This window comes from Microcaecilia unicolor, chromosome 2 (assembly GCF_901765095.1).
Source record: "Microcaecilia unicolor chromosome 2, aMicUni1.1, whole genome shotgun sequence".
NCBI lineage: Eukaryota > Metazoa > Chordata > Amphibia > Gymnophiona > Siphonopidae > Microcaecilia > Microcaecilia unicolor.
Window position 1 is genome coordinate 453,927,522 of NC_044032.1, and position 24,046 is coordinate 453,951,567.

General features: G+C 45.3%; 1 protein-coding gene across 1 annotated transcript in view; it reads left to right on the plus strand.

The window, feature by feature from the left end:
- RAB11FIP5 (RAB11 family interacting protein 5) overlaps positions 1-24,046 on the plus strand; it is a 293,008-nt gene that overhangs the window by 254,328 nt on the left and 14,634 nt on the right. Inside the window, exon 5 of the mRNA XM_030190956.1 lies at positions 20,874-21,054. Coding sequence (XP_030046816.1) covers positions 20,874-21,054 — 181 coding nt within the window. The remainder of the gene's footprint in view (positions 1-20,873; positions 21,055-24,046) is intronic.

The window sequence follows — 24,046 nt, forward strand, 5'->3', positions numbered from 1 at the left end:
ATTAATTCTGATATAGATGTGATAGTGAGTCTTTTATGAAGGAATCTTATTATATATAAGTTTCATTGAATAATTTGGTTTTCAGTAACCTCCGGAAGGCTGCAAGATCGTGCGTTGTTTTTAAGGCAATCGGCAATGCATTCCAATGTTGCGTGCAGATGTAAGAGAAGCTGGATGCATATAATGATTTGTATTTAAGTCCTTTACAGTTAGGGTAATGGAGGTTTAAAAAAGTACATGAGGAATTTTTTGTGTTTCTTGTTGGTAGGTCTATATGGTCTGACATATAAGTCAGGGCCTCTCCGTGGATGACTTTATGAGCCAGGGTGCAGATTTTGAATTTAGGCGCACAACTCGCTAAGCGTATTCTGTAATGATGTGCACTGAACTTCTAACATGCGCAGGCAAAAAGGGGCATGGTGATGGACAGGGAAATGTCATTTCTTGGGTGTTCCGAAATTTAGGTGCCTAGTTATAGAAGATGGCCCAGTGTGCCTAAATCTATGCGCCATGTTTTAGTTGGTGTAAATGGATGCATGCAGATTTAGATGCTAAAATATCAACTAAGCTTATTCTATAATTGACGCCTAAATCTAGGTGCCGATTATAGAATACGCCTAGTTGGCACTGATTTCAGCGCCGGTTTTTTAGGCGCCATATAGAGAATGTCCTCCTTATGGACTAACTCCAGAATACTTGCACAATTGAGTTCAAATGGCCAACAAAGATAGAGGCCTTCAAGATATTTGTTTTTAGGAAAGCTCTAAAAACTTTTCTTTTTAAGAAGTTTTATAAATAGCATATATTCATTTTCTTTATATCAATATTTTTATTTATTCATTAGTGTTTGAAAGCATGTTAACACAGACCTCATTTTCAGTGAAGCCTATTTACTGACAGCTCCTTTTAATACATGTCAAAATTAAGGCTAGATTAACTGATGCAGCATGGGAAGGGGGGGGGGGGCGGAAGGGTAGAGTATTTTTTCAGACATCTCGAGCATCAATGTACTTGTTCTAGGCAAAGTATGTGTAGCTTAAATGGCCAGCATAAAACCATCCCCAAGTAGAAGCTTTATTTATTTATTTGTCACATTTGTATCCCACATTTTCCCACCTATTTGCAGACTCAATGTGGCTTACATAGTACCGTAAAGGCTTTCACCTAGTCCGGTAGAGAAACAAATACAAGGTGGTAGTGTGGTTGAATAAAGATACATGTGTATCAGGGACAATGGGGTTTGATAAGAGGAAAGGTTATATAGTGTCCATTACGAGCTTTGGTTTTGCTGTGTTGCCAAGTGTAGGTATCTATGTTGGGTCGGTGGGGTATGCCTTTTTGAATAGGTAGGTTTTCAGTGATTTCCTGAAGTTTAGGTGGTCATAGGTTGTTTTCACAGCTTTTGGCAGTGCGTTCCATAATTGTGTGCTTATATAGGAGAAGCTGATGCGTAGGTTGCTTTGTATTTGAGTCCTTTGCAATTTGGGTAGTGGAGGTTTAGGTATGTTCAAGATGAATTAGATATGTTTCTGATTGGTAGGTCAATGAGGTTTGTCATATATCCTGGGACTTGGCTGTAGATACTTGGACCAGGGTGCAGATTTTGAAGGTGATACGTTCTTTGATTGGAAGCCAGTGCAGTTTGCCCGGAGGGGTTTGGCACTTTCGAATCGTGATTTACCAAATATCAGCCTGGCTGCTGTGTTTTTGAGCGGTCTGAAGTTTCTTTGTCAGTTGTTCTTTGCATCCCGCATAAATTCCATTGCAATAGTCTATATGGCTTAGTACCATTGATTGTACAAGGTTGCAAAATATTTCCCTCGGGAAGAAAGGTTTTATGCATTTAAGTTTCCACATTGAGTGGAACATTTTCTTTGTTGTGGAGTTCACTTGGCTCTCGAATGTGAGGTTGCGGTCGATTGTAACGCCGAGTATTTTCAGACTGTCTGAGATAGAGAGGGTGTGGTCTGGGCTGATTAAGATTGTGGGTTTGTATTTGTTGTGTTGAGATGAGAGGATGAGGCAGTGTGTTTTTTCAGTGTTCAGTTTCAGTTGAAAAGAATTTGCCCATGAGTCCATGGTGTTCAGACCGAGTTTGATATCATTGTTGATTTCTGTTAGATCATGTCTGAAGGGAATGTATATTGTGACATCATCTGCGTAGATAAATGGGTTGAGGCCTTGCTTTGATAAGGACTTGGCCAGTGGAATCATCATTATGTTGAAAAGTGTTGGTGATAGTGGTGATGCTTGAGGTACTCCACAGTCTGCTTTCCAAGGGGGAGATATGTTTAAGTTTGACTTGGTATGTTCTGGTGGTTAGAAAGCCCTTGATCCAGCTAAGTACATTCCACCATCCCAAAGTAGTCTAAGAGCCTTAGTAGTTTGTTGTGGTTTACCATGTTGAAAATGCTCGACATATCGAATTAGAGGAAAAGTATGTTCTTGCCTATAGCTATTTCCTGCTTGAATTTGGCCAGGAGAGTGATTAGCCCAGTTTCGGTACTATGGAGGGGGCGGAATCCCGATTGTGATTCATGAAGTAATGAGAACTTGTCCATGTAGTCAATAATCTGTTTGGTTACCATGCTTTCCATCAATTTGACTGTTAGTGGGATAGATGCAACTGGGCGATAATTGTTGAGTTCAGGGATTGGGGTGAATCGGATGTTGCCATATCCTCGAGGGAAAAGACTTTGTTGAGCATGTAGTTTAGGTGGGATGTGAGGTCTGTTATGAAGCGGTAGACTCGCAATTCTTAAGCAAATCTTCTTATTGTAGTACTCGGAATAAACAAAGAAAATTAAACTTGCAGTTCAGTTGCTTGTTAAAAGAAATTGTGGCCTTCTGCCCATAGAGTCTGTATCTAGCCACCTCAGAGGCAAGGAGATGGACATAACCTCAGCCCAGCTAAGAGGGAAAGGTGTTAACACTCGAGGAAATAAGGGGCAGAACTCGGAGAAAATAAATGTGGAATGATTTGGGGGGAGATGTCTTGGGGAATGGTGAAAAAATCGATGGCATACAGTAGATTAAGGAGAAGGGATCAGCTCCTAGAACAGCCGCTGATCACAAAGGCATGGTAGGACGACTGGGCTCTCTCACACACAGCATGCAGGGCAGAGAGGGAGGGCTGGCCCTAGCTCAGAGCTAATAGCCACAGGGAAACCTCACAAGGAGTCGATCACAGGAACTGCAAACTATAGGAAAAGCAGTCCTAATACATCTATTACACAAACAATGCAATTAAATACAATAATACTCATATGAATGTACATCACAATATACCCTGCCTCCGTGCATATGGGGGCAGAACAATCAAGAAGATTTGAACCCTGGCTTCTCAGTTGGTGCTCTAACTACGAGACTTCTTCATCTGCATATACATGTATGTGTATATGTAGGTGCGGATACCTATATACATTTATATACATATAAGTGTATATAATAGATTTGAATGCACTCCCTATCCAAAGTATACATCTATATGATAAAACTTACAGTATGCTAGACTCTATCCCAACTACCTGGATTAAACAAACTCATGATTTGTTACCTCTGTTATTGTTGATGGTAAATCCCAGCTTCACATTAGTTGTGGTCTGTCCTAGGTGGAAACAGGCAGTATTTAAGCCAGTTTAGAAAAAATTCTCTTTAGATTCAACATTGGCTACTAATTATAGACATATTTTAAATTTCTGTGTTGCATTCAAATTGGTGGGTAAAACAGTTCAACAGCAGTCAACTGATCAATGTACTTCATCCTCATCAGTCAGGTTTCTGTGCAGGGCGTAGTACAGAGCCAATACCAGTGCATTTTTTCTAGTGAAAAAGGTGCCGGTACTCAAATGCCAGGCCACCCTTCAGGGGTGGGATGATCACTGAGGGACCCATCCCACAATAGCCAGGCCTTCTACAACCAGTCATAGAATTTATGACAAGGAAGAATTGGTGTATAGATCCTGAGCTCTTTCATTAAAACTTGGGGACTATGAGTCAATTTTAGCAGACAATGGAAAAGGTGCCAGTACTTAGTATCCCCTCAAAGAAAGCCCTTGCCAATACTAACAGCATCATAGTGAAATACATTCTGTTTTGATAGTCTATATCAGTTGACCACTATCCAGTTGATTTAGCATCAGCTTTTGATTTGGTTGACCACCATTTGCTTCTAAGGAGGCTACAATCAATTGGTATTAAATGAACAGTATTAGGCATGTAGATAACTGGGTGACTGGTGGCAGGTGCCCTGCCTGGTGTGAAGGTGGCGGACCTCACGTGTCACCTAGATAGGATTTTAGATAGTGCTGGGGATGAGCCAGCTGTCTTGGTACATCTGGGTATCAGTGACATAGGAAAATGTGGGAGAGAGGTTCTGGAAGCCAAATTTAGGCTCTTAGGTAGAAAGCTCAGCTCAAATCCAGAACCTCTAGGGTGGCATTTTCCAAAGTGCTCCCCAGTCCCCGCACAGGGACCAAAAGACAAGCAGAGCTCCAGAGTCTCAATGCGTGGATGAGGCAATGGTGCAGGAAGGAGGGGTTTAGATTTGAAAGCAACTGGGCAACATTCTGGGGAAGGGGGAGCCTATTCCGGAATGATGGGCTCCACCTTAACCAGGGTGGAACCAGGCTGCTGGCATCGGCATTTAAAAAGGAGATAGAGCAGCTTTTAAATTAGAAACTGGGGGAAGGCTGACAGTTATTCAAAAGCTCATGGTTCGGAACAAGGTATCTTTCAAAGATATCACCAAAGCAGGGAAGATAGGGTATCCCAATAGCAAGGTTGCAATAGAGACCATAGTAGACCACGTGTCTTTTAAATAAAAAGCAGACAAAAGATTGCAGATTTTCACTGTCAACTGCTGAGCAAAATGTAAATGGGAACAACAAAAATAGTTTGAAATGTCCATATGCAAATGCCAGAAGCCTAAGAAATAAGATGGGAGAGTTAGAATATATTGCACTAAATGCAAAATTAGATATAATAGCTAAATGGACTCAAATACTTATTACCTCATGTGCAAAGGCGGGGGCTACTATACCCTGATCTACTTAATACAATATCTGCCCAGCGCCATCCATTACCTATATATTGTCTTCCCTTGCGACTCTTTTTTTTTTTTTTTTTTATCAAAGGCTGCTTTCCTGCACCAGGAGATCGGGTCCACTCATACCTATATGACAATAAAGAATAGAAGATGGCGGTTCCAATAATTTGACCCTGACGCAGCAACTGCAAAACATGCCGCATGTTGGTTTTGTCACTATGAATACTAAGCTTTGGCTACGCCATTATTGAAAGCTAAGTCTTAATCCTCTTATTATATTGAGGTTTTGTTTTTATGAACACTAAGCTTGGGCAACATCATTATAGATAGCTAAGTCTTAAGCTTTTATTAGATTGTGAAGTAAAATAACTGTGTAGGGAAGGACGGAGGTGACCGATGAGGAGCCAATGGTGCATTAAGCATTTTAGATCTGTGGTCTCTGACAAATGAATTGCGCCATCTCACATATTGAGCTTCTGAGTCCTTTAGATAAAAAAGAAAAAAAAAAGAGAGTTGCAAGGGAAGACAATGTATAGGTAATGGATGGCGCTGGGCAGATGTATTAAGTAAATTAGATATAATAGGCATCTCTGAGACCTGGTTGAAGGAGAATAACCAGTGGAACACTCAAACCAGGGTACAAATTATATCGTAGTGATAGGGTGGATCGAATTGGTGGAGGGATAATATTGTATGTTAAAGAGGGCCTTGAATCAAATAGATTGAAAATTCTGCAGGAAACAAAACATATCTTGGAATCCCTATGGATTGAAATTCCATGTGTAAAGGGGAAAGGGATAGTGATAGGAGTGTACTACCGTCCACTTGGCCAGGATGAACTGACAGATGTAGAAATGTTATCAGAAATTAAGGAGGCTAACAAACTGGGCAACACAATAATAGACTATTTCAATTATTCGATATTGACTGGGTATAACATCAGGGCATGCAAGGAAGGTAAAATTCCTTGACAAAATCAAGGACTATTTATTGAGTATCTCGTACAGGAGCAAACAAGAGGAGGAAAAAACTCTAGACCTAGTCCTTAGTGGCGCGCATGATCTGGTGTGGGGAGGTAATGGTGCTGGAGTGATCATAATATGATCAGGTTTAATATAAGCTCTTAAGTATACACAGGAAATCCAATACGTTTGCATTTAACTTTCAAAAAGGAGACTATGATATCATGAGAAGAAAGGTGAAAAGAACTTAGAGGTGCGAAGGTCAAAATTTACATCAGGCGTGGATGCTGTTCAAAAATACCCATCCTGGATGCTCAGGCCAATTATATTCCATCTATTAAAAAGGAAGGAAGGAAGGCCAAGCGACAGCGGCATGGTTAAAAAGTGAGGTGAAGGAAGCTATTAGAGCTGAAAGAAAAATCCTTCAGAAAATGGAAGAAGGTTCCTTGTCATCAGCAGCAGATGAATGCATTATGATGGGTTGTGTCCACTTACCAGCAGGGGGAGATAGAGAACACTGAAAACCATAGTGCCTCTAGGACGGCTAGCTCATCTGCCTCTCAGTATTTCTCTATCTCCCCGCAGGGTTGGACGCAGCTTGTTCAGCTCCTTGAAGATTCTGCCTGGGGTGGTTCCTGTGCTTTTGCCAGTTGTAGCAGGGGTGTTGTGGCTAAGTGGAGCCCACTTTAAAGGCACATAGGTTCACCCTTTCCCTCCTTACCCTTCCCCTGTGTGGATGCAGGCATATAGATTGGCCCTTTCCCTGCCTTTCCCACCCTCTTCTGCCTCCGTAGTACCTCTGTAGCCGTTTGCCTCCAACTTTCCTCACAGCGTTAAAAAAAAAAAAAAAATTGCGCTTGACAGCGCTGCTATTTCTGAGGCTTTTCCTGACTGAGCAGCGTGACTGGAGCTCGTGCACTCGGTCCTTTGAGGTAAGAGCAGTACTCAGCTCCTCCAGGGAGGGCCCGCGGATGGCGTTCCAATCGGGGTGATTTTGGCGCAAAGCCGCCATTTTGAATTTTATTCCGCCATTTTTTCGGCGATGGCTGCTGAGGGAGTTAAGCGCTGTTCCCGTTGTGGCAAGTGCAGATCAGCAGCGGGGCTCTGTAAAACGTGCTGTTTAGACGGTAGAACCAGTACAAGCATGGCGAGCGATGATTCTTCCGCTCGATGGAGCTGGCAGCAGGCGCCATCTTGAAAGCGCCGCATGGCTCGACCCCCGCGGTTGTGGGAGAGTCTGAGAGCAGAGGGGCGCCTCGGGCCGAGGCTACCAGAGGAGCTTGGTTCCCCGTGGCACCTAATTCGGAGACGGGAGGTCAGGGTGAGTTTTTCTCCCCCGAGTTTGTGCTTATTTTACTTAAAGCCTTCATGCTGAAAAGAGCTCTGCCGCAGGTGTCTGACACTGCGTTGCTACCTGGTTCCCCTCCGACTGATGATGGTCCGGGCTGATGTCAGACGTGGATTCCCCTGAGCGTTGGATGCACGCTAAAACATAGACGGTAAATTCCCCATCGGAGAGTGGCGCACCCCCCTTTTCCCCCACCGTGGGTCGGGCTGTGGGGACTCTGAGGATCTGGCAAGCCTTCGTGGTCTGAGGAGCCAGAGGAAGGTGCCGTTTGCCACGGGATCTGGATGATCCCACTGTGGTTCGGATTTTCCACCTCGATGAGCTGCCAGCACTTATCTCTGATGCCTTACAGGCCTTCTCTATTGATGATCCTGTTAAAGGCGCACGGCCTCCTCTGGTAATCCGAGGATGGCGAGTACTAAGAAGCCTGCTCGAGCCTTTCCTTTGCATACTCCATCCAAGATCTTATTTCTGCTCATGGGCTGACCCAGAGGGGCCCTTGAAAGTGGCCAGGGCGATGGGGCATCTTTACTCTCTGAGTGAGGAGCACTTGGCCCGTTTTGGGATGCCTAAAGTGGATGCCTTAGTCACAGCGGTGACAAAAAAAGACCACCGTCCCAGTAGAGGGAGGGGGTCGCCCTGAAGGACATTCAGGACCGGCAGCTGGAATCAGCGCTAAAACGATCCTTTGAGATTTCGGGCCTAGCCTTAAGGGCGTCTGTTTGCAGTTCTTATGCTCCTCGAGCCTGCCTCTCTTGGTTACAACAGGCAGTGGAACAGCCCGTGGATGGTGCGCAGTCCCTCGCTGAGGTTGCACCGCGAATGGAGTCGGCCTTGTCATTTTTAGCTGACGCCCTCTATGATCTGGTCAGAGCTTCGGCTAAAACAGCTTCCAATGTCTGTGGCGGTGTCCGCCCACCACCTTCTATGGCTATGGCATTGGGCGGCTGGCATGGCCTCTAAGCAAAGGATGGTGAAGTTGCCCTTTCGGGGCCTTCTGTTATTTGGAGAGGAGTTGGAGAAGATTGTTAGACCTGGGGGATGCTAAACCCCAGAGGTTACCTGAGGTTAGGTCGCGGCCGGCTTCCAAGTGTCAAGTGGTTCCCTCCTCCTCCAGACCTCGCTTCCGTGAAGCTCGAAGGTATTGCCCAGGGCGCTCTGCTGGGTTTACGCAACGTGCCCGTTTCAGCAGAGGAACTCCTTTCCGCTCAGGACAAATGCGCCGCAGTGGCAGGCTCAAGGCCAGGAGTTCAGGGCCGTCCCCATAATGATGGGACGCCGGTCCACTCCTCCTTTACAGCTGTAGGAGGACGCCTTTCCCTCTTCTCGAGGAGTGGACCAGATTACCTCAGATCAGTGGGTCCCTGGACCTGATCAAGAGAAGTTACCGATTGGAATTCGGTGCCCTGGTGAGAGACGTGTTTGTGGAGTCCTATGTGGCACTGGTCGGCAAATGGGCGCAGTAGAGTCTTGTTGCAACCTTGGAGCGGTGATCCCTGTGCCTCCCGCCGAATGTGGCTGTGGTTGTTACTCCATTTATTTTTGTGGTGCCGCGAAAAGGCGGGTCTTATTGGTCCATTCTCGCTTAAAGAAAGTCAATGAGTCACTAAGAGTGCCAGTATTTTCAAATGGAAACCCTGCGCTCCGTCATTGCGGCGGTTCAGCCAGGAGAGTTCCTCACATCGCTGGACCTGAAAGAAGCTTACTTGCACATTCCTATATGGCCCCCGCACCAACAGTTCCTCCGGTTGCGGTGTTGGGAAAACATTTCCAGTTTCGGGCCTTGCCTTTTAGCCTCGCCACAGCTCCCCAAACCTTTCCAAGGTAATGGTGGTAGTAGCCTGCCTTTCTCAGGCGAGAGAGGTATCTGGGTTCACCGTACCTCGATGACTGGCTCATCAGAGTGGACTCTGCAGAAGAGAGTTGTCACGTAACAGCCAGAGTGGGCTCAGTACTGCAATCTCTGGGCTGGGTCGTCAATATACCCAAACGTCACCTGACCCCCTCTCAATCTCTAGAATATTTGGGGGTCCGGTTCGACACGGCCTCAGGGTTTGCCTTTCTACCCGACCAAAGGCAGTGCAAGCTTCAGAATCGGGTCTGTCTGCTCCGGAGGATGCTCGCCCGCGAGCTTGGGACTTTGTCCAGCTGTTGGGGGTCGATGACGGCCACCTTGGAAGTGGTGCCATGGACGAGAGCGCAGCACATGAGACCTCTGCAGATTGCCCTGCTTCGCGATGGTCTCCTGTGTTTCCAGGATTATCAACGCAGACTCACGTGGCTCCCTGCGGCTCGACTCAGTATGGAGGGGTGGCTCTCAGACAGCATGCTGGCGGCGAGGGAATGCCGCTAGCACTTCACGATTGGTGCCTAGTGGTAACGGATGCCAGCCTGAGGGCTGGGGGGAGCACATTGCCAGGAAAGCTATGCTCAGGGTCTGTGGACACCCGAGGAAACGGGATGGTCCATCAGTCGCTTGGAACTGAGAGCGATATTTCAGGCTCTGGAGGGACTGCTGTCAGAGTTCTGTCAGACAACACGACAGCAGTGGCCTACATAATCATCAAGGTGGCACTCAGTGCCAAGCACTGGCCACAGAGGCCACTCAGATATGCCACTGGGCCAAGCTACATCTGCAGCTTCTGTCAGCAGCTCACATAGCAGGTCAGAGCAACGTGCAAGCCGATTTTCTAAGCAGGTATCAAATCGACTCTGCAGAGTGGGAACTGGCAAACGAAGTGTTCTTTCAGATATGTGCCAAATGGGGAACGCCCGTAGCAGATCTTATGGCCTCAAGCACAAATGCCAAAGTCCCATCCTTTTTCAGCAGACGGAGAGATCCTCGCTCGCGGGGTTGGATGCCTTGGCTGAACCCTGGCCTCCGGGCCTCCTGTATGGTTTACCTCCTTGGCCCTTAATAGGGCGACTCCTCCTGCGAATTCGGCTGCATCAAGGAGTGGTGATCCTCATTGCCCTGGATTGGCCCAGGCGGCCGTGGTATGCGGACCTCCGGCAGATTGCTGGAGGATCCATGCTGCTTTGATCTTACGGCATGGCTATTGAGAGGGCGCAATTGAGAGACAAGGGCTATTCTAACAAGGTCATCTCCACTCTCTTGCAGGCCCGCAAGCATTCCACTTCCGTGGCCTATGCTCGGATCTGGCGCCAGTTTGAGGCTTGGTGTGCTTCTAAAGCGATCACACCCTGCGGGCTTCTGTCTTGCCGATACTTGACTTTTGCAGGATGGTGTACAAAAAGGCTTGGCCTATAATTCCCTGCGTGTTCAAGTGGCAGCATTGGCATGTTTTCAGGGGAAGGTCTCGAGCCTCTCCCTGGCTGCGCATCAGGACATTGCACGTTTCTTAGAGGTTGCTTCGGCTCCGGCCTCCCGTGCGGGCTCCTTGTCCGCCTTGGAACCTGGACCTAGTATTAAGGCTCTTCAGTGTTCGCCCTTTGAGCCGCTGAGGCGCGCTTCGGAGAAGGATGTGACTCAAAAGACAGTCTTTTTGGTGGCCATTACATCGGCGAGACAGGTGTCTGAGCTCCAAGCGCTGTCCTGTCGAGACCCCTTTCTGCAATTCTCAGAGTCCGGAGTTACGGTACGTACTGTGCCTTCCTTCCTGCCTAAGGTGGTTTCACCGTTTCACCTAAACCAGCCTATTTTTCTGCCCTCCTTTTCTAGGAAGGAGTTTCTGGAATCTTTTGGGCAGTTGCACCTCCTGGATGTGCACTGGGCTCTGTTGCAGTATCTGCTTTCAGGACCTCTGATCACCTTTTGTATTGTTGTCAATGCCTCGCAGAGGGTCTCCAGCGTCTAAAGCCACTATAGCCCGTTGGCTTAAGGAAGCCATTTTTTCTGCATATCTGCTATCTGGCCGGCCTCCGCCTGACGCCTTTAAGGCACATTCCACAAGAGTGATTTCCTCCTCTTGGGCTGAGATGGGAGCACTCTCTCCTTCAAGAGATATGTAGTGCAGCTACTTGGGCTTCTAAGCTCTCTTTTGCCCATCATTACAGGCTGGATGTGGCTGCCAGGAGGGAACGCGCTTTTGGAGCACAAGTGCTGTGCGTGGTGTGGCTTTGTTCCTGCCCTATCTAGAGATTGCTTTGATACATCCATTCGTAATGGATTCATCTGCTGCTGATGACAGGAAGGGAAAATTATGTTCTTACCTTGGTAATTTTCTTTCCTTTAGTCACAGCAGATGAATCCATGATCCCTCCCTGATTGACTCTGTTTTGTGTTCAGTTTTTCCTGCAGACATGTTCCCGTCATTGGAGAAAGTTGGAAAACAGTCTTCAGGATTTCTGTTCTACTACAGGAGGTTGAATTCATCCCTCCTTTGTGTTATTGTTTCCTGTTCTGGGGCGTTCGTTCGCTGTGAGGAAAGTTCATGTTACGCTACTTTGCGGTTTAACACTGCTTTGGAAGCTTCAAAATACTGAGAGCAGAAGGAGCTAGCCGTCCTAGAGGCACTATGGTTTTCAGTGTTCTCTATCTCCCCCTGCTGGTAGGTGGACACAACCCATTCGTAATGGATTCATCTGCTGTGACTAAAGGAAAGAAAAATTACCAAGGTAAGAACCTAATTTTCCCATCCGACTGAAAATAATAAGAAACAGCATATGGAATGGCAAGTCAAATGAAAGTGCTGATAAGAAAGGCAAAGTATCACCTATTTTATTTAACGAGTCCTTTAGTTACCATAATCCAGGATGCAGGAATTAGTGCTTGTATATATGCATATGACATCCTTCTTGCCAGGATGTCACCTCAGACCCTTGATAAAACAAAACTACAATGTTGTCTTGAACAGATCTCTCTTTGGCTTAAGGTGCATCATCTGGTTCTAAATGTAGTGACCAATACGACATGCTGGATTAGCGGAAGTTCTGATCGCCCTGATTTGGATCTGATTTTATTTGTGGTCCCAGGAATGGTTATAGACTCCTTTAAATATTTAGAAATTGTAGTTGATTCTGAATTATTCTTTTTGCAGCATATTTCTAATGTGGTTAAAGACATGTTTTTTGTCAACCGCGTTCTTTAAGGAATCTTGGATGAAAAGGAAATTATGTTCTTTAATTCATGTGCTACTCATTTTGTATCTTGAGAATGGCGGCAGCATGGTTTATTCTGGGTTATCCAACATTGATTTGAAACAATTATGGCAATAGGTTTCCTGGGTAAGACATGACCGGAATCCGATCCTTCCTTTTATCTATGGTTTTATTGGTTATCTATTAGATCCAAAAGAGCATCCTTCAAAGAATGGAAAAAGGATCTGAATGAACAAAATAAGAAGCAAAATATGCAGTTAAATTATCAGTTGTACCTGAAGATCGGAGGGTGGCCAGTGTAACGCCGATTTTTAAAAAGGGTTCTGGGGTGATCCAGGAAATTACAGACCAGTAAGCCTGATTTCAGTGCAGTAGAAACTATTATAAAGAATAAAATTATGGAACACATAGACAAACATGGTTTTATGGGACAGAGTTGTCATGGGTTCAGCCAAGGGAAGTCTTGCCTCACCAATTTGCTTTATTTCTTTGAAGGTGTAAATAAGCATATGGATAAAAGTGAGCTGGTTGATGTAGTGTACATGGATTTTTAGAAAGCTTTTGACAAAGTTCCTCATGAGTCTCCTGAGAATTAAAAAGTCATGGGATAGGAGGCAGTGTCCTTCTGCAGATTAGGAATTGGTTATTGGACAGAAAACAGAGGGTATGGTTAAATGGCCATTTTTGCCTCAATGGAGGAGGGTGAATAGTGGAGTGCTGCAGGGATCTGTATCGGACCGGTGCTATTTAACATACTTATGATCTGGAAAACAGAACGACGAATAAGGTGATTAAATTTGCAGATGAAACAAAACTATTCAAAGTTGTCAAAACACAAGCAGATTGTGAAAAATTGCACGGAGATCTTAGAAAACTGGAGACTGGGCATCCAAATGGCAGATTAAATTTAATGTGGACGAATGCAAAGTGATGCATATTGGAAGAATAATCCGAATCTAGTTACGTGATGTAAGGGTCCACCTTAGGAGTCCACTCAAGAAAAAGATCAAAGTGTCATTGTAGACAGTACGCTGAAATCTTCTGCCCAATGTGCGGCGGTGGACAAAAAAGCAAACAGGATGCTAGGAATTATTAGGAAAGTTGTAGCAAAATAACACTAAGAATTATAATGCTTCTGTATCGCTCCATGGTGCTACCTCTCCTTGAGTATTGTGTTCAATTTTGGTTACCGTATCTCAAAAGAGAGATAGCGGAATTAGAAAAGGTTCAATGAAGAGCGATCAAAATGATAAAGGTGATGAAACTCCCATATGAGGAAAGTCTAAAACGGTTATGGCTTCTCAGCTTGGAAAAGAGAAGGCTGAGGGGGGATAAGATTGAGGTCTATAAAATCTTGAGTGTTGTAGAACGGGTAGGAGGAAATCAATTTTTCACTCTTTCAAAAAGTACGAAGACCAGGGGATAAATATTACATGGAAATACTTTTAAACAAATAGAAGGAAATGTTTTCTGACTCAAAGAATAGTTAAGCTCTGGAATTTGTTGCCAGAGGATGTGGTAACAGTGGTTAGAGTATCGGGGTTTTAAAAAGGTTTGGACAAGTTCCTGGAGGAAAAGTCCATAGTCTGTTATTGAGATGGACCTGGGGGAAGCCGCTGCTTGCCCAGGATTGGTAGCATGGAATGTTGCTACTATGGGTTTCTGCCAGGTATTTGTGAACTGGATTGGCCACTGTTGAAAGCAGGGCTAGATGGAGCATTGGTCTGACCCAGTATGGCTATTATTATGCTATGTAAATATAGAATTACTTTCAAATTACTTTTACATGCTCAGAAGTTATGTTGTGAACATATCCCAGGATACTTACCCTCTCTAGTATCACCATATGCTCCTAATGGAGCTTTAAGATTACTTTCAGCTTAAAGAAATGGTGATATTCAGACCTTCTAATGCTCGATGGATAACAGTACAGAAACGTGCATTATTTTGGTTGGCATTTTCATTATGGAATACACCAACAGCATCACAAATTTAGACAGTGCAGCTTTTCTTCCTTCGTTGTCACTCTCATTCTCCCAGGACCCCCCCCCCCCCCCCCCCCCCCCCATGGCTACGTTGCTCAATAACATGGCTCAGAATCGTTCCCCCCACTCTCGGCCCTGCCCACTACTCTTCCTTACAGGTACCTTTCCTGAAGTCTTTGGTGCTGCAGCACTGGTGGCAGCCTTACTTACTGGCTGCCTCTGCCATGCAGCGGGCCTTTCTCCTCTGGCCCGTTCCACCCTTCTGACAACAGGGAGTTGGGACAGAGGGGAAAGGCCTGCTGAGTGCCGGAGGCAGCCAGTGAGTAAGGCTGCCACCAGTGCTGCAGCACTGAAGATTTCAGGAAAGGTACCTGTAACAAAGAGCAAGCTGGCAGAACTGGGAGATGGGGAAGATACTGGTCCATGCAGGGAGGGGAGGGAAGAAAGGGGAGGCACAGCCACAGTGGGGGGAGCCTGGGAGAGGGGCTGTCTGCTGGGTAACAAGTGCTGCCTGAAAATCCAGAAATCTGGACTTACCCACTCTCTGAGCAGTCTGGATTTTTGGACTTCTACCGTATCAAATTTTAATAAACATAAACATTGTATGCAAATCTAACTCATACGTATTCATTGCGGGTATCCTGAAAACCTGACACGCTACAGGGTACTCCAGGGCCAACATGAGAAACACTGCTTCACAACCTCTCTTGATACCTGTTGCACATATGCTGTTGCTCAGGACCTGTGCAGCTAATGTCTATTTTTAGAAGGAACAAAAATTATTTAAAAAACAAAACTCAGCAACCACCAACCTTCTACTGCGCTGTACAAGAAGACTTGGACCTGAAGATCTACCAGAACAAAAGGATGTAACCCAAAATTTTGGAAGGAAGAGTGGGAGGGATAACCTATTTGGAGTGCTGAGAGATTTTTGAAGATGGAGGCAGGAGCGAGTGGGCATCGCTTCTGTCTCCCGTTTAAAGGTACAGCAGATGAGCTCAGGTGGCCTAAGAGGGGTCCGGGTTGGGAGGTTGCACCAGGGGATTTAATTTATTTTAGTTGGGAAAAGGGGTTGGGTCAGAAAGAGAAAGGGAGGGAAAGTTTTTTTTGAATTATAGGGGAGGGAGGAAGGGCCACTAGACTACCATGGGACAGGTTTTTGAAGTTGAAAAGGGTAGGGGGGCCCAAGGAAAAGAAATAGGGCAGGGTGCTCAGGTTGGGGGATGAGAGATCCCACTGACACCCACTCCTCCTCAACCAACTCTTGTACGCTGCCCTGGACCTGGTAAACATTTTCCCGCATTAGCTGTGCAACCAACCTTATTTCATTTTTTCTTGTATTGCCACAGAATGAGTACTCACTGCGGATGTGCAAGTCAAGGTTTGCACTTAGATACACCTGTACTGAAACCCTTTCCTGCGCTGCTTGGTAGTGGTAAAACATTACTTACAGTAATTGCACAGAAAGTTTTATGCATTGCCCCCACCCCCACCAGTGATCAAGCTGGCTATTGTCTACCATTCATTCGCTGGCACCTAATTTGTAATCGTAGAGGGAGTTTTGTTATGATGTAATGAAAGAATTTGGATGTCATTATTTTAACACATGGAGAGTTTAAGAGTGAACAGAATAGAATGATCATTCTTTTGTTTAAACTTTGAGCTTGGGTCTTGCTCCAGCAGAGAAATTGAAGTTGTCCAGCTGATACAATTTCCTGAATCTGGGAAAGCATAGCTTTAAAAAAGAATTTAGATCACAGAATCCAGCATTGTTTCTTAATTAAGAATTAGTCGGAAAACATGCGAGTTGTACAGTGATGGAGAAAAGAATTACATGGGTTCTGCCACTTCAATCCTGTTCTGTGACTATAGAGATCAGTTAAAGTTTGCTAATTAAGCCTAAAGCAGACATAAGCCAAACCAAAACACCTCTCCCCCAAGCTTGGTATGTTATCTCCCAGCCTCTCCTCTACCACATGGAGGTGGCTCACACTACTATTTTTTTTATAGAATGGTGTTTCATAAGCTGATTTCCCTGCCTTTCTTCCTCCTTTTCTGTAGTCTTCCAAGTCTAGCCTTTATTTTTCTGTAGGTTGCCTTGTTTCTGCTAACTGCAGTTCCTTTATCTTTATTTTTTATTTAAGTTTATACCCCCATAGCATGTTTTGCTTACTGTTGCTGTTTTTCCTTGTGTTATTATGTCTTTATTTCAAGACAAAATGTCAGTCAGGGCAGATATTTAGAATTTCAGGTACCCCCCACCCTGTCACTTTTTAAATGTAAGCTCATTTTTACTTGAGGGTGCAGGGAGGGTTCTCAGGACTTGCTAGGGATTAATATTAGTCCAAGGGGGTGGAGAAAGGGAGGCTGACAGGCTAATGGTGTCTGGACTGGAGTAATATGGGAGGGAGCAATCCAAAGTGACATTTCCACTCATCTTCCACATACATGGCAGCTTCTCCCCATGCCTTTGATTTGCTATAAAAAATACAAGAAAGAGCCCCAAGGACCCTCTGTATATAAAGAACACCTCCACTCCCTAGCCTGTTTCATCCAACCGGTAAAGCTAACCATTACACACTAATAGCATTATCAACCAGTCATAGGACATATAATCTCTGGTTCTATAACACACTGTACATTCCAACATGGAGCATGATATTGTGCCTTTCACTGTTCAACACATATATTCAAAATGTGGTATTTGCTTCAGGAACAGTACACTTTCTTCAACTGCCAGACTCCTTGTGAAAAACAAAACAAGACCCTTAGACCTATCTAGGAAACTTAATGAAATTGTAACAACAGGCCTCAAACTGCAACAGCCCCACCAGACTCTAAAGCACCAATGCACCTACTATTAGGAAAATAGAACAGCAGGACTACCCAGAAAACTAACATGCAGGCAAAAATTGAAATGGAAACTCCCACCATTCTCGTCCTTGGCCCCCCCCCCCCCCCCCCCCCCCCCCCAAACATAGACTTTTCCCAGTGTTGCACTGCTCTAGAGAAACAGAAATGCATGTACTCTGCAAAATACAAAAACAGAGATGCATGTTCCATAAAACTCACATAATCCTATCCCAAAATTTTTTAAAATCAATTTTCTCTATTTCTTTTCTGTCCAGGTTCTATTCTTCATTCTCCCCTTCTTTTATCCTTTAATCTTCAGTGTTCCGTTAACTCACTCCCCAGCCTTCCCATCTTCCTATTCTCCCTGTTTTTGTCACCTACTCCTTAGTTCCCCATTTACATTATTTGTACTTACCTCTCATCTGTCTTCCTCTGACCCTCATTCCCTCTCCAGCCCCAGCTCTTTCCCTGTTAAGCCCCCCCCCCCCTCCTAGTATCTAGCCCCTTTCTTCTTTTTCACTTTCTACCCTATTCCTCTTCTTTCAACACTTCCTCTTTCCCATTTCAACATTGTTTTGCTCCTTCCACAGTCATCTTTTTTAGTACTACTTTTCAACCTTGCCCTAGCCCCTTTAGGTCTTTCATAACCATCCTTCACTTCAGGTGGACTTACTCCTTTCTCATCCCTTCTGGCCATCTCTTGTCTCTTTCACCTTCAAACCAGCTGATTTCAGACACTGATCTTCCCTTCTCAGACCTTTTCACCCCTTCCTCAAGACATTCCCCCCTTCACACAATCTTCCTCACCCCTACCCCGGTTTATCTCCATTTGCACCTATTCCGTTTTTCCTTTCAGACATTATTGCACCTTCTCATCTCTCCTCTCTAGAAGCTCTCACCCTCACCTCTTCCTCTTCTGTCTCAACCCTTACCATCAGAGAGGTTCCCTCTTCTCTCCATGACCCTCCCAGACTGCCTTCCCTCAAAGTCCCTTCTCAGGGTTTAGTGAAATTGCAGGTTTACCTAACCTTGATTTTTGTCCCCCTCCCCCCCACCCAGTACACCCCTACAAGCCAGTAACAGGAGACGCATTTAATTTGTTGTTACCTGCTACTGACAAGCCTGCCTCATAGTAAGAGCTGTGAAATTTGGCTCCCCAGCAGCAGAAGATGGCATATGATTAAATATCTTCCCTGCTGCCAGCTGGGGAAGAGGCTTGCAGTAGGGAGGGAAATCTGAGCAGGCAGTGCTACATGATCCAACACCCCTTGCCCAGTAATGCCTGAGTCATCTGTCTCAATGCCCCTTCCCACACTAGTCCTGGCTCCTACTCACTTGTTAGCCACCTCCTTCACTTTCCCTTCCCCTTGTGACTTTCTGTTTAATTTTCTTCTGTCTTTCCCTCCCCTTTTTCTGTCTCATGGTATTTAAAGTTCTAAGTTGAGCTTCCTGTGGTAAAATTGTGTTGCCATGCATTCAACATGTTTTTGAAGTTGTGTGTTTTTTTAAGGGGGGGGAGGAACCACTTAGACGGGCACAGATATGTGCTGACTGAAGGTCACAGAACAACTGGTGTGACAGATAGGTGGTGGTAGAGACAGCAATCTTCCCTGCTCTGGTACAGTGGCAGATCTTAGCTGATCAGAACTTCCTGGCTGAATGGCAGTAAAAGCGCCATTCTGCCTCCTGTTTTCTAAATCACAGCTGCATGGCATCTCCATTCAACTGCACCTTGCGACTGTAACTCAGCTCCACTTTCACAATTGTTTGAAGTGGAACACAGGGAAAGTGAGCTAACTACACCTGAAAGTTTTGGTTATAGTGAAACTGATATTGGAAAATGTCCTCTCCCCCAACATGTCTGTACCCTCAAGGAGAGCAGACCAGTATTACTCCAGCAAGGAGCAAAGAAACATCAGATGGCTGTGCAATGAGTTAGTCCTTACAATAAGAGGGAGGGGATTTTGGTTATAGGATTGCATACCAGCTCAGGGCTTTATCTGTTGAACATTCCCTTCTCTGGGCTTCCTTTCCAGGGAAGACTAGCTAGTGGAGGAGTAGCCTAGTGGTTAGACCACTGAGCTGACAACCAGGGAATCCAGGATCAAATCCTACTGCTCTCTGTGTGATCATCAGCAAGTCACTTAACCTTCCACAAACTTAGGAGCCAGTGCTCAAAGACTCACAGTATACACTGTACTATGAAATTAGGTCAAAACATTTGCCCTGCCATTCTCAAACTAATGCACATGCAAATTACTGTTGTGTTAAAATCGTAGCAGTAATCTATGGCCGTGCTAAATGTCATCTTTCCTTTCTTTGCCTGAGCAGTTATTAGCTCATGGATTTGTCAAAAAAGCAAACAGCATGCCGTGGCAACATGTACCCTGAAAAACATTCTCAACCTGATACCTCATCCCACCCACAACCCTCAAAACGTACTACTGGTCTGGCAGCACCCACCCTTCCCCCTTCCCTAATATTTAAAAAAAGAAAACAAAACATGGAGGTCTAATCTACCCCAATATTAAAAAATATATATGCCTTGTTGATCTAGTGGCCCCCTCCTGTTCCTGAAACAGTCCCTGGTAGTGTAGTGGGAATCATGGAATGCACTGAGCAGGGCTAGACAAACCCCAGCTGGTTCATCTTATGATGTACTGTGCAGGGTGGGGCGCTGCCATTTTGCAGACAACTGCATTTGGAGTCAGGAGTGAGTGGGTAGACCACCAGGGGATTGTTTTGTGAACTGAGGGGCCACTAGACCACCAGGGCATTTTTTTTAAATATTAGGAGAAGTAAAGTCAGGTTGGGAGGGGTCCATTTGACCACCAGGGTATTTTTTTTTCTATTAGGGGAAAGGGAGGGGGTCAAGTGGGAAAAGGGGAGGCCATTAGACTACCAGGAATTAAATATCAGAGAAAGGAGGAAGAGGTGCCAGTTTGGAAAGCAGTCAGGTAGGCCCACTAGTCTACCAGAGGGGAATTTTTAAGCTGAGGAGGGGAATGAGTGTTTGGGTCAGTGGGAGGGAGGGAGGCTAGGCAGGGTGATTGGGTTCGAGGGGAGAAGAGATGCCGCTAAACACTGATCCTCTCACCAGCCCTTTTATGCTGCCCCAAATCTTGTGAAAAGTTTCCAGTGCATGTGGGAAACTTTTTTTTTTGTATTATTTTTTTAAGCATGGCCGAGGAATACTAAATGACCACAATTAAATACATTTTAATGGCAGTCTGTGGTAGTAATCCTTTCCTTTTCAGGAAGCCATGTTTTATTTGTTGTTAACTACCTTTACAAAGAAAAATTCACCTAAGGTTATATATAGCAGGTGTAGCTTAATGTAACAACTGTCATGCATTAACAGTCTGGCATGTATATATCTTGAGAGCAAGGTATGCTGGAGGAAGAGTGCCAAGAAATGGGTAGTTTCATAATTTGTGGATCCATACATAATGCTGCACTAGTAGCCATATTGGTCCTAGGGGAAAACCAGAGTCCTTGTAGTTTTATGACATCTTTTGAAATACTAAAAGTGAAGCTGTTGTAGAATGTGAGCTTAATTCTGGGGCAGTCACATCCAAAGATTCAGACTATTGAAATTTTCTTTTTTTTCCCTTCAGTCCTCATCCTGTCAAGCCAATAAGTGCTGCCATCTCAGAGAATGCTAGCGATAAGAAGCAGAAGAGCCTGGCCACAGCACTGAGCAGTGGGCTGGAAAAGCTGAAAAACTGTTACTACAGGTTATGTCCAGCCAGCAGTCATGGCATTCAGTGGACGGGAAGAAGGAACCAGAAGGCATAAGGTAAAACTCCAGCTATGAATATTGTTGCTGACTCAAGAATTGGGCTTCACAGGACAACTGTACATGTCTCGTGTGTGAATTTTCAAAGATGGCTTTGGGCTATGAAACAGCAATTTAGATTTTATGTGAAATTAGGAAAAGAACATTTTTTCAGAGCAGGTGCAAGAGTATTATGCATCCTAGATGAACCATCAGCGTTCTGCCCTCACTGTCTCTCTCTCCTCCCCATCCCCCAGTGGTATAGCCAGGAATTTTAACAGAGGGGTGCGTCTCCTGCCCCTCCCCTGTACCTTAAAATCACCTCTTCTCCAGTCTTCACGGCAGTGGAACCAGGGGCATAGCCAGTATGGGGCCACGGGGGCCTGGGTCCCCGTAGATTTGCCCCTGGACCCCCCTGCCGACGACCCTCCCTCCCCCCGCCACCTACCTTTGCAAGGCTTCATTCTATTTCTGTGAGTCTGACGTCCTGCACATACAATGTGCAGGACGTCAGACTAGAACGAAGCCTTGCGCAGGATTGGGAAGAAGAGGACCTCGGCTCGGCTGGGGGGGTTGGGGTCTCCCGCCAGCAAAGATAGGCGGGGGGGGGGGGGGTCGGCAATGGCAGGGGGGGATCAAAGTTGGTGGGGGGGTTAGCAATGGCGACGGGGGTTCAGCAGTGGGGGGGGGGCTAAAATGTGCCCCCTCACCTCGGGCTCTGGACCCCCCTCCCGCCGAAGTCTGGCTATGCCCCTGAAACTATAGGCTGCCTGCACCAGGATTTTGTCTCTGAACTGTCCCACCTCTTCTGATGCAACTTCCTGTTTTGTGAAGGGAGGGACGGTTCAGAAATAAAATCCCAATGCAGGCCACGGGCAGCCTATGAGTGCCGCTGCCTGGGTGGAGTGGAGGTGATTTTAAGGCATGGGGGGGGGGGGTCTCACAGGGGGTGCATACGCAATACACGCACCTTGAATAAATATGCCATTGGCACCCCCACCCCCAAAATTTTACTTTTGAAAATTAACATTGTACATTCGTATGAATATAAATTCTGCATTTGTACTAACATTTACTTTACCTGAAAAGGAGAACATGAAAATGGGAGATTTCAAAGCTGCGCACACAGACATTACAAAATTCTGAGGTACAGCTATTACTTGTTGTCATATGTATATTATATTTACATGCAGTGCTGTGTGGGGGGGGGGGGGGGGTGAGAGTTTGAAGTATAGTCTCTGCCAAATGAAGGCAGTAATTTTTCATCCCTGGGAAGAGAGATATAGATGCAGAGGTTGGGTATTTATTTCCTTCTGCCCAAGGCCATATTGGGGTGGTGTGGATTGGCAGCTGAGGCTCTTGGCTATAAAGGAGAGTGGGAGGTCAGGAGGAAGCAAGCATCTTTTCCTTTCTTTGGTCCTATGTGGACCCTGTCAAGAGAAGAGGCCAAGTAATGAATGGTCATAGGTGGTGGTGGTGGTAGTTTTACTTTGATCCTGTCAATTTACCGAGAAAGTCCTGATGGAAGCACTGACCCTGTTTTCCTCCACAATATGATTCACCAATACACTGCTGCTCCCAGATTTTCATAGTCTAGGCAATTGCTCTAGTTTGCCTTAAGGGATGGGGTGGCCTAGTGGATAGGGTGGTGGACTTTGGTCCTGGGGAACTGAGGAACTGAGTTCGATTCCCACTTCAGTCACAGGCAGCTCCTTGTGACTCTGGGCAAGTCACTTAACCCTCCATTGCCCCATGTAAGCCGCATTGAGCCTGCCATGAGTGGGAAAGCGTGGGGTACAAATGTAACAAAAAAAAAAAAAAAACTAGCCCTGTTCAAATTGATTCAGCTTGCTGTAAAGATATCTATTCTGAGGGGTCAGCTTATCAGGATATCCACAAATGAGAGAAATATGGTTGCACTGAAGATCCCATATATGTAACTATATTTTATACATACTGATTAAGACTATCCTAAAAACTTGACTGGCTGTAGGGTCACAGGACAGGGTTGGGAAGCTCTGTGTTAAAAACAACTTCTAAGACTTCCAAACAAGTAAGTCTTTATACTTGCACTTTTTTTTCACCTGATAGGATTGAAAAATGACTGTAAATGCTCTGGTACATTTCATTCATATGTGTCAGAGAACATCGAAGAACATATTGTCCCATTCATACTCTAGAGAATTGCTGCAATTCTTTTAACCTGGAGATGGAAGTGATAAATGAATGTGGTTAAGGCATGCTTCTTGCACAGATCTGCTTGCATCCTGGAATACAATGTGTAGTCACATGATAGTTAAAGATCCACAAAGTGGGTTATTAGGCCCAGCCCTATGTTTTCAGCTGTAGCACTGCACTCCCTTGTCTGTAGGGATGGTCAGGCCTGGCATCAGAAGAAAGACAAGGCAGTACCAGCCCTTTTCAACCAGTGAGCAATGCTCAGGGTGCCCTTTGAGATGCTTCTCCAGCCTTTGAGTTGATGAAAGTTACCTAGTGCCAGAGGGGATTGAAGACAGAAAGGGAAAAAGCTTTTTAAAATACTTATAAAATGCTGACAGATTTGTCAGTTATACTGGGGAAAAGGAAACTGGCATGGGTAAATTTGATTGACTGCACTTTTGTCCATTAGATTGTAAGCCTCCTTTGAGCAGGGAACTGTCCTTCTTTGTTAAATTGTACAGCGCTGCGTAACCCTGGTAGCGCTTTAGAAATGTTAAATAGTAGTAGTAGTAAAGAAAGACTGTCTCCTTTTTAAGGGAAAGAATAATATGGTACAAATTTTCGTTTGGGTGCAGCACTCCTGTTGCAGTTTGCTTGACTTACCGAACACAAGCTTTGCCGTGGAGCGCATCAACAGACATCTAATGATGCAAAATCCCAAAGCACAGCAGGGGCACAATTAATACCATTCAGAGCCAGAACCACCAGAAAATCAAATCGCAGATTCCTGTAGAGACAGCTTTAGGGAGCATACCTGGGCATCCCAGGTTCTTCCTCCCCCCCCCCCCCCCC